The sequence below is a fragment of the Zingiber officinale genome, chromosome 4B, assembly GCF_018446385.1.
Source record: "Zingiber officinale cultivar Zhangliang chromosome 4B, Zo_v1.1, whole genome shotgun sequence".
NCBI lineage: Eukaryota > Viridiplantae > Streptophyta > Magnoliopsida > Zingiberales > Zingiberaceae > Zingiber > Zingiber officinale.
Genome location: NC_055993.1, coordinates 121,134,469 through 121,146,040, shown reverse-complemented (window position 1 = coordinate 121,146,040; position 11,572 = coordinate 121,134,469). Strand labels below are relative to the sequence as shown.

The following is an 11,572-nucleotide window of genomic DNA, read 5'->3' as shown; positions in this document are numbered from 1 at the left end:
AAATACACAAATATTCATAAATTAAACAAATATTCTTCATTCAACAGTATCCATAAAATATACAAACATTTACAAATTACATAAATATTCTTCTTACAACAGTATCCATAAAATACACAAACATTCTTTTTACATCAAAAGCTAATAGATATCAGAATCAAGGTAGAACATTCTTTTAACAACACATCAAGGTAGAACATCGTGAGTCAAAAATCAAGCTGAGGCTACATTAAATTATGAGAATCAGAATCTGTTCAACTTGCTATACTGCTCCATTCTTCTTGCGCCTTTCATTTCCCTAATCTCACTGCTTTTCACCTTTAAATGCTTAGTTTTCTGAGTTAAAACATCCACTGTTCTAATATGTTAAACAAAAGTATCATTAAACTTAACTACAGCAAAGAACAAAAATAGAAGAATTATACATGCTGCAAAAGTCCTAGAATATCACCATCAGAAAGAAATTGACATGGGACAATCTACGCAATTTACATTCCATGCAAATGCATGCATCATCCAAAGTTTTCAAAAATCAAATACCTTTCCTACTCAAATGTAATCTAGCATGCATTCAACCCACTCGAACCGCACTTCATCAATTTCAACTCTGGAGTACTTGAGATTTGTAAACTGTAAAAACACATAAATAATATATTAGTAAACCAAGACCAAAAATCATAGTTGAAAATGCAATAAGAGCACCAGGTAACAAGATGACTAATTGGAATGCTTAAAAAGATAAACATTCATCAATTATCTCAACCACATCATATAGTGATAGATCTATCATTCCTGAGAACTTAATATAATCCAAACCAGAAATTATTGCAACGAAGTTAATCATAACCTGGTTTCCTATTGCATTTTTAAATTTTTTTATAAGATAGTGGGCATGCTAAAAGATTAACCTGGTTTCCTATTGCACTTGTAATGCAATGAGAGCGGAAATGGTAAAGATGTAATTTTGATTTATTTATTTTTTTTTCCAAATATCTGCTCTAGCTCTAATGAGGCCAGTCTAGTTTTTCTGATCTCTATCCTTCTAACACTTCAAATCAAGCATTTTGAAAGCTTTTCAGTCTGGTTTTGTAATGAGAACTACCAACAAACTAAATTTGGAATGAAAAATATCTAAACCGAAGAAAGTCCCTTTCTAATTGATACTTAAAAGGAGAGCAGTGTGATATACAAATTGAAATAATTTCTGGATGTCTAAAGCAATCTTTTAGAGCATGATTTGATAAATTTAGCTTTGCTCTCCTTCAGCTTAAAATGATCAGAAATGTCTTCGATCATTCACTATTTTATCTTATCTCTCTTGCTGGAAAAGGGTATTCACCTTATTGTTGTGTAAGCTATCATCAAACTAGTGATGATTGATCACGAGGCTAAAAGCCTATTTTCATCTATACTTCCAACCTAGGTTGAGATATTTTCTTAGCATATAGGTAGGAAGACATTTACCTCTCCTTGCAAAAATATGTATCTAATGTGCTCAAGGAACTGAGATATTGGAAGTTAAGCCAATTGATATCCTTACAGATTCAAATGTCAAATTAATGTACAGACAGAAGGAGCCATTGATTGATAGAAATGTGCAAAAGACTAGCTGAAAATTGAACTACCTCACACTATACTCTTCAAGAGTAGGGACATCAATTCTTTAAGGCTTCAAGTCATGATGATTTGAAGGAAAAGAATTGTGTGTATCTAAAGAGTGCTCTAATAAAAAAAATCTTGTTTGGAAATCAATGTAACGTTCAAATTATGGGCAGGTTCTCCTATGAATAGCAGGTTTACATCTCACCCTTGCATCCTTTTGGGAGGCAATCTAATTTGATAAACGAGCAAAAAGAGATACTATAGTCAGATTGAATGCAAAGGCAAAGAACACTATTAATACATACTGCATGTAAGCTTCTCTAGGTTAAGCAGAAAGTGATCGAGTTCAGATGTGCTCCTAAAGAACCAACAAAGCTATATAATGTCAAGAGAGTTACCATAAACAACCTCCATCTCTTTTCTACAAGAGAAAAAAATCATATAGAGATCAATTGTCGCTTAGTTAGAGTGAAAGCTATATATAATGGGTACTTTCCTAAGCGACAACTTGGTAACATGAAAAAAAAAAACCAAGATGATGCATAGAGCAATCATACACAACTCTAAGATGATGTGGACAAGTGACAATCAAATAATGATCTGTATTATAAATAGTCTAGTGTTTATGAACACATTAAACATATTGAAGATCATAGCCACCACCCGTGCCACAATTATGTCCAAAAATATCAGCTAGGTACACATGCACTTTGACACGAATTAATAATTTGATTCCTTACTATTGTCCAACCTGATTAGTGTTTATTACTTGGCATGTGTCCACAATTTAATTTTTTACTATTTTCCTTAATTTGATATCATCTGAACCTAATAATAATTATTTTCAACAAGAAAGAAGGCTTACCGCCCATGTCCAGAATCAGATATTGACCCACAAGAAATAAGGCTTACCGCCCAACTATGCAATCTAATAATATCCACTATCTAGCTTGTTCATATTCATATAGTTCTCATGTGTGTTCAATATTCTCCCAGATATGATGAGTACAATAATTCAAACTACATGTCATAATCATGCGATCAAAAAAATCAAGATCTTTGTTTGCACAACATGGAATTACTATATAATAAAACACCTGAAAGAACAAAAAATGATTAAGCAACATATGTTGGCATCAGTCACATCATATGGTAATGCTCAAATACTCAACATTAAATCCATAAAACCACCACATTTTAAAGCAGTAAACTTATGTTTACAGAGTGCTATTACAACTTGCTAAGTTGTTAGTAACGGGGCCAGCAACAGCATACCTTTTCTATATTGTCCATCATTATTCCTTTAACCTCAGTTATATGAGCTTTCAGCTTTGAAAGTTTGCTCATTTCCTCTGGATGATTTATGCAATACTCCATATGCTCCTTCAGCCTTGGATTGTAAAAAGCAGTCACATGTTAAAGTATGAACAAACAACTACAACTAAACTAACAAACTATAAAATCCCACTATTTCTAGTTGCAAATGTTTTTAACTGAAAATTCCAATTAAGTTTATGTGAATGCAAACAAACTTAATGTTGTTAGAATTGAGACCTTACCTAAGAGTTGTGAGGCAACATGGTTAGATCATAGTATCAGAGAGCCTAAACCAATTCAGGTCTTCAGAATGAGGTTCATCTAAAAGCTAAGTTGGGTCACGGATCTTCAGATACTAGTGCCCTGATCTCAATTGGGTTTAGTGCTCTTACATTTAGAGAAAGCTCCACCCTTACTGAATCTGACACTGTTTCACCTTAATAATAATCTTGGTAGAGACCATCTCCTAAAAGATCCATCCATCCTTCAAGGTTAAAGTAGATTACATATGCTAATAGAGACTAACCTAGTTAAGCCTTGTTGATCATTTCCTAACTGCCTGCATAAATTGACAAATCTAATCCATCTTGTGTCTTTAACTTAATAAAAAAAATTAATCAAGTGAGAAACCTTACTTAACCCTCAAACCCAAGCAAACAAAGCAAAATCATTCACCCAAGTCCACCAGTTAACCAAAAGGCCATTCAGGATAAGGAAGAAGCAGTTTGTGCATCTTAAAGACAATAGAATTTTGACACTAACCCTTGAAGAAATCTTGATACTAGATTCAACTACATGTCTGAAAGAACTTCAGTAAATAAGAAAGCAAGAGGATCAAATTATAAAGAACTACGAGACATACAAGTAAGATCAATCTATAACCATCACAATCATGATAAACAACTCAACCCAAATTATACATTAATCATTATATTTCATTCTATGACACGACAAGATCTAAGTTTGATACTTAATTCTATTTCTAGTTACAATTAAGTTTGATGGCAGGACATAACTACTTTTCAAATGATTCTGTATAGTTTATCAGGAAAATTGATATATATCTATGTGTGTGTGTATCACAAAATGCGTGTAACATTTGGCTATATAATGTGAATTTGGCCCAAGTGCTTAAACTAAAAAAGTTAGCAAATTCTAATCAGATGACTTGTACATCTTATAAGCAAGATTGCATCGTTGGGAAATCCTAAAAATTCCCAATCATAGACTAAATCTCCATGAACTCTAATAGAAACACCAAGTCTGGATATTTAATGGCAACATACCACAGAAATGATAATAACAAGATCATTCCAATGAGATTCTGGGGCAAGGGGAACTGCAATGCTATCACTTCCGCTAGCATCCGGAAAAATAGCACTATCAAGTCATCAACTGATAAAATTTGAACATACCATCAACTGAAACATCCTGACTTATCATTTTTAACTTACATCACCCATCGCCCATTTAACAAAACCACCATACAGACTACGCCACACGCTACCTGATCCCTGCCTACACAACAATGCCACACAAATTTGCACCATGTATTACATGTCTACTGTAATTGGCATTTCACCATATTACTAAGCCCTGGATTCTTTTACACAAGATAACAATAGAATAAATCTACAGTGGAGGCCAATGAACAAACATTTACACTATGAGCACCACATGTAAATGAGATCATTGACAACTGTAAATTCATAGTAGGAACACAAACCTCGCTATAGATGAAAGCTTTCCGTGATCCTGGACTACGTTCATTAGCTTTGCCAGGGTGAAAACTATCAGAAATACATTTCATTAGAGCCATTTTCGAAGCAATAATCATACACTACAGGGAAGACAAGTTCTAACCAAGGCAAACAAAGCCAGCAGCTAAAGAAGCCAACCCTACAGCAGTGGGGAAGTTATTATAAGAAGCAATGTGGACATGCAGTTTCTGCCAATCTTCCTTCCTGATCAGGACGCCTTTGTCCACATCCTCCACATCTCTCGCGAGCTTCCTGATTTCCCTCAAACAATTCTGGAACCTGTCCCTGGAAATAGAAATCTCCTACAAAATCAGAAAAAAGTTACTAGATTTAATCCCATCAAAATCATCAGCTCACTCAGACTAAGAGTTGCAGACCAAGATTTAAGTGGGGGGAGTTTACCTGGCCATTAAGCCAGGTCCGATCTCGATCGAAGGTGGGGCTAACGGCGACGGTGGTAGTGGTAGAGAGGTGGTCGGGATCGAGGGTGACGCTGATGCAATCGTTCACGGGGAGGATGAGGGCCTCGTCGCGCTTCCCCCAGCAATCAAAATGAAAAAAAAAAATTAAGCACTCGTCTCGGCGCACCCACCTGTAGGGGTCCTCCTCCTCTGGGTCGGTGGGCTCGACGCCGGTGTTTTCATGGGAAGCCGGAGGGAGACTGCGGAAGATATTGACATCCACAGTACGGATGAGCTCTTCCTATACCTACTCATTGAGCCGACCGGAGCCAGATTGCACGAAGTCGACGAGCTCCGACAGCGTCTGCCGCTTCACCTCCTTCTCGCGGGCCGACTTGAGCGTGTCATAGAAGTCGAAGAGCACAGAGCAGATCCGGAGTTTGCGGAGAAAGAGCGCCTCGCGCTCGAGTACGGGCACATCGCGAAAGAGCAGGAGGGACTCGATTTGCAGGACGGCACCGGGGGCTGGGGAGGAGTGTAGTTGGCGGGGGGAGTTGGGATCGGAGCCTGAGGAGTGGGAGGTAAAAGAAAGTGCCTGAGGAGCGGGATCGGCGCCTGAGGATTAGAGTTTCTATTTATGATGGGCGAGGAGAAGCCCAAAAGAAAACGCGCTAAGAAAGTCCGCCAGAATTTTGGTTCATAAACACCGGATTTTAAAAATCGCTGTTAAAATCGATGTCTATTAACAAAAAAAAAGGCGCTAATAGACATCGCCTAAAAACCCGATGTCTATGAGCGAAAATCTGCGCTCATAGACATCGATTTTTGGAAAAATCGGTGTAAAATACTCAAAGACATCGATTTTTGCTTAAAACCGTTGTTGTTCCACCGATGTCTATGAGGATTTTTCTTGTAGTGAAGAATTGGTCTGAAAGCCTGACCGAGAATTGGTGTGGAAGCCCGACCAAGAATTGGTCTAGATGACCGACCGGGAAGTACTCTCAGAAAATTTAAATAAATAGGGTTATTTGAGAAATAACCTTATAGAAATTTTTCGGAATTTTTAGAAATTTTCTGGGAATTTTTCGGAACTCGTACGATGAGTTTTGAGGGGATTAATTTCGGGTTCGGATAAAGCCTATTTGGGGATACCGTTTAATTGAGGAAATATTTTATTTATAAAACATTTTCCCTTTTATTTTCTTTCCCCAAACGGCGACCCCGATCCTCTCCTCACCCGAACCTTCTCCTCCTTCCCCGATCTCTCCTCTCTTCTTCTTTGTGCTCTCCCTCTCTCGCGGATCACTCGGCGCCGAGGCGGAGACCCCTGGAGTTATGTTGATCAGAGACGGAGACCCCTGGAGTTCTCCGTTGGTGATCACGTATTTCTTAGAGTTTCACCCACGAAAGGGGTGAAGAGATTCGGTCTCCGAGGTAAGCTAGCTCCCCGATATATTGGACCATTCCAGATCTTGGAGAGGATTGGAGCAGTAGCTTACCGTCTGGCGCTACCACCATCTCTAGCTGGCATTCACGATGTATTCCACGTATCTATGCTGAGGAGATACGTATCCGATCCGGCACATGTTCTGTCAGATATATCTGTTTCTATTCAGGCGGACGTTACTTATGAGGAGGTTCCGGTACGGATTCTGGACCGTAGAGAGCGTCAGTTGTGGAACAAGACAGTCCGACTGGTTAAAGTCGGATGGCAGCATCATTCTGACGAGGAGGCTACGTGGGAGCTGGAGGATACGATCCGAGCTCGATACCCCCATCTTTTTACTTGAGGTATGTGGGTTAGAGTTTCTTCAGCATTTATACTACATGGTTATATTTCAGTGTTTGATGTTGGTTATAGCGAAATTTGGAGACCAAATTTTTATTAGTAGGGGAGGATGTGAGATCTCAGAAAATTTAAATAAATAGGGTTATTTGAGAAATAACCTTATAGAAATTTTTCGAAATTTTTAGAAATTTTCTAGAAATTTTTCGGAACTCGTACGATGAGTTTTGAGGGGATTAATTCCGGGTTCGGATAAAGCCTATTTGGGGATACCGTTTAATTGAGGAAATGTTTTATTTATAAAACATTTTTCCTTTTATTTTCTTTCCCCAAACGGCGACCCCGATCCTCTCCTCACCCGAACCTTCTCCTCCTTCCCCGATCTCCCCTCTCTTCTTCTTTGTGCTCTCCCTCTCTCGCGGATCACTCGGCGCCGAGGCCGAAGGAGACTCTTTATCGGGGCTCGACGGTGCCAAGGAGCTGGATCCGATCGAGGGTCCTGATCCGGTGAGTTCTGCGGCTGAGCGTCAACGGCGAGGTGGCTAGGGCACGGTGAGGAGCAAGATTCGCCGACTCCCAACCGATCGACCTCCGTTCTTCTCTCCTCGCGCTGCTCATAGTGCGATCCACCTCTTCACTGGCCGGATCTGGATCGAGCCGTGCCACCCGACCATCTGCGTGAAAGGGGCAGTTAGGGCTCCGAAGGTTAGGGCTCTATTTCGGTGTTGACCTTCCTTGTTGGATTCGTGATCGTCTTCCAGTTCTGGGCTAGGAGAAAGTATCGGATTTCTGTGGATTGTCCTTGTGGCCGATCAATGCGTTCTCCTTTGTGATCCGATTGAATCCATTGAGGTGAGGTTCTGTTCTATTCTGTGGTGTTGATTCTTGATCGCTTTGAGATGTTTATTGCATCAGATCAGTTCTGGGATGTTTCCTTCTTTGCTGTGATTGAGGTTTCGGTTGAATTCTTGATCCGAATTGTGGAATGGATCCAGCAAGGTGCTGTTCAGTGGGTTGTCTAGCTCCAGCAACAGCTACCCTTCCTGGTAGCATCACTTCTTCGTGTGGATCAACAGATCAGAGCTAGGAATTAAGGTAAGATGAATTAGATTGTTGTTGGAATACTTGGTTGAATCCATGATCTCCTTGTGTTTGATCCGAACAGAGGAGTGAATTCCAAATAGGTTCTGTTCTGTCCTGTTTTGTGGATTGGTTGGCTTCAGCAGTAACTCATCTTGGTCTCGGCAGCAACAATCCTCTTGTCCCAATAGCCACAGTAGCTGTGGAATTGAGGTATGGTTTTTGATCGAGGTGAGGTGTTTAGGTTTTGTTCTTTGTTTTAGATAATTGATCTTAGTTGTAGATCATCATGTAGTTTTGTTATTTTAGATGGTTATGCCTGTTGTGGATGAATTAGGGTTATGTTGATTTGTGATTAGATCTAATTGCTTAGATTAACCTAAATGGAATGATTAGGGTTAAGACAAGTAACCCTAATCGACTATTGGATTTAATTTAGGTATTAGATAACTAATCTAATTGGTAACTAAGGATTAGGAAATTATTCCTAATTAACCGTTAGAAAGGTGGAGGGTTATAGGTTAGGGTTTGTCCCTAAATTTCTGTTTAGGATTTATTTAGCTATTTGGTTGTATTCTAGCTAAATAAATGTAAATGTATTTATTTACATAGGACTCTGATTCGAGACGGCGTCTCGACGTCGACTTTGTATGGCGTGATTTGTACCTTCTATTTGAGGCGGGTACCCTCTGACTTATCTTTTGATCATGTCTTATGATATGTGTAGCTTATATATATTTACTAGTGGTAGATAGTCGATTATTCTCCCTCTTGGTCTTAGCTAGTTGATACCTATCACATGCTTCATCTGCTAGTTGCTTTACTTTAGGATTGGATACTTTTACCGCTTGCCATGTGTATATGTTCATAGAGATGTATATCTATAGTGCTCTACTCTACTGATTAGTTGCTGTACATGTGTGATACATGCTCTTGGATTCATGATACTTATATCATTGTTATATGTGATGTCTTTGGATTTATGTTGTTTTATATCATGGTTATATATATGCGGTTACCTTTTGGGCACACACATATATGGAGGAGGCTATGTTCAGGTATGACATACTGTAGCCGCATGCACCATATTGCATGATTGCATGCTGGGCGATTGACGACTTCATTATTATTGAGCTCGTCGGCCGGCTACATGGACCCGCACACAACGTGTTCACTGCATGGGTAGTGGCACAGCACTCAGGGTGTGTAGGGTAGATTGCCCGGTAGTGCTCCGCTAGGACGCTCATGGGTAGCGTGACAGGAGCGTGGTAGCACACCGGGGTCCCTCCCCGTCATTCCGTACCGGGAGATGAGAGCGTTACGCTCCCTCACTATGTTTGAGGCAGGAGGATAGGTGTACTCCGACAGCATCCCGTCCACTCGGTCACTCATCAGGGGTAGTGACGGCAGAGTGCACGGTTGTCACAGCCCTACCCACTCGGTCTCACCATTGTGTGTGAGACGGCTGAGCATGGCAGTAGGGGTGACCAGGACATGTCATTTGCATCATATGCACAGATTGCATTACTTATGATTGATGCATTTTGGTGATTGCATATGATTGACATGCATACAGGTTATATGCTTTTGCTCTGACTATTTTTATCTGTGTATGTTCACAGTCAGTTGCACAAGCCTCGCAGGTGATTACAGTTTATTGCAGTTATGCATTTTCTTATTTTTCTTGCTATAGACTATACTTTATGCCTATTGCTGGTTATTACAGTTTATTTCAGTTATGCATATCTGTTATACTGTTAGGAAACTGTACCGTAGGTTGTATGGTTAGAGAACTGTACTATTAATCCTATGGTTTAGGAGACTGTACCTTAGGTTTTTACTGGTGGATATATATTGCTGTACATGTCTATTGGTTTACCTGCTGAGCTCTTTGAACTCACCCCGTTGTTACTATTTTTCAGGTTGAGGCCGTCAGGAGAGATTCCAGTCTCTAGCCCCTTTATCGCGAGGATTTGCCTGTTGTCGGGATATGTTTTATTTTTGCATCTTATATACTTGTGATGTGGGTTTTGTATTGTGGACTTTACATTGAACATTCGGGTTCACTACTTTTGTTTTCCGCTGCGGTTGTATTTTCATTACTTCGTGGATTTGTTTTCTTCGTTGTAGTGGAGTAGGCTGTTTACATATATCTTCGAGGTTTTATATTGTCTTTCCTTATTAAACTGCGTGGATTGATCATATATTATATCTGTGAGGAATGTTGATATAAACTGCGTGGTTTGTTTCTTAATTGTATTGTATTATTCCGGCCATGTGTGGCCGAGGTATGGAGATATATGTATACTGAGCTTCATATTGTCCGCCGTACAGGGGAGATGCTATCGAAATTTCTTCGGACAGGGACTACCTGGGGCGTGACAGCGGAAGATATTGACGTCCACAGTATGGATGAGCTCTTCCTATACCTACTCATTGAGCCGACCGGAGCCGGATTGCACGAAGTCGACGAGCTCCGACAGCGTCTGCCGCTTCACCTCCTTCTCGCGGGCCGACTTGAGCGTGTCATAGAAGTCGAAGAGCACAGAGCAGATCCCGAGTTTGCGGAGAAAGAGCGCCTCGCGCTCGAGTACGGGCACATCGCGAAAGAGCAGGAGGGACTCGATTTGCAGGACGGCACCGGGGGCTGGGGAGGAGTGTAGTTGGCGGGGGGAGCTGGGATCGGAGCCTGAGGAGCAGGAGGTAAAAGAAAGCGCCTGAGGAGCGGGATCGGCGCCTGAGGATTAGAGTTTCTATTTATGATGGGCGAGGAGAAGCCCAAAAGAAAACGCGCTAAGAAAGTCCGCCAGAATTTTGGTTCATAAACACCGGATTTTAAAAACCGCTGTTAAAATCGATGTCTATTAACAAAAAAAAGGCGCTAATAGACATCGCCTAAAAACCCGATGTCTATGAGCGAAAATCTGCGCTCATAGACATCGATTTTTGGAAAAACCGGTGTAAAATACTCAAAGACATCGATTTTTGCTTAAAACCGTTGTTGTTCCACCGATGTCTATGAGGATTTTTCTTGTAGTGAAGAATTGGTCTGGAAGCCTGACCGAGAATTGGTGTGGAAGCCCGACCAAGAATTGGTCTAGATGACCGACCGGGAAGTACTCTGGAAGCCCGATTGGGAAGTACTCTGTCAGCTTGCTGAAGCTCCAAGTCAATCCCTCAACTCCCGAATACCCGTGGAGCGAGGGGAGAAGATAATAATCTGAGCACTGACTGTCAAAGGGATTAAAGCCCATGACAATATAAGGGAACATAGTCCATTGCAATAGAAGGAAGCAGAGCACCGTGGGTGAAGGGAGCAGAGCCTGTAGACATAAGAGGATGCAAAATAGGTGGAGGATATAGAGCATATAATAGTAATAAAGTACAACGCCTATAGCAGTAAGAGAATGCAGAGCCCCATGGTGAAGGGTGCAAAGCCTATAACAGTAAGAGGATGCAGAGTCCCATGGTAAAGGATACAGAGCCTATAGCAGTAAGAGGATGCAGAGCCCAATGGTGAAGGGTGTAGAGCCTATATCACACCTGACCAGGGAGCTAGGACCCTAGCCCATGATCGGAGAGTAAGGCCCCTAGCCTGTAATCAAAGAACGAGGCCCCTAGATCCT

The 11,572-nt window shown here is 40.7% G+C and overlaps 1 protein-coding gene and 1 long non-coding RNA gene across 2 annotated transcripts; one reads left to right on the top strand and one right to left on the bottom strand.

Annotated features, from left to right (window-relative positions):
• Positions 1 to 2,911: 2,911 nt before the first annotated feature.
• Positions 2,912 to 7,484, bottom strand: LOC121978605 (diphosphomevalonate decarboxylase MVD2, peroxisomal-like). The gene is made up of 8 exons (XM_042530929.1): positions 7,418 to 7,484; positions 5,392 to 5,647; positions 5,082 to 5,340; positions 4,783 to 4,981; positions 4,646 to 4,709; positions 4,376 to 4,437; positions 4,206 to 4,288; positions 2,912 to 2,992 (listed from the first exon to the last, which is right to left on the bottom strand). Exons 1-8 carry the CDS (start codon positions 7,482 to 7,484, stop codon positions 2,912 to 2,914), a joined length of 1,071 nt encoding a protein of 356 aa, XP_042386863.1.
• A 225-nt stretch (positions 7,485 to 7,709) lies between these two features.
• LOC121977902 lies at positions 7,710 to 8,576 on the top strand. The gene is made up of 3 exons (XR_006111087.1): positions 7,710 to 7,961; positions 8,032 to 8,159; positions 8,559 to 8,576. It is a non-coding gene; the product is annotated as an uncharacterized LOC121977902 (long non-coding RNA).
• The last annotated feature ends 2,996 nt before the right edge of the window (positions 8,577 to 11,572 follow it).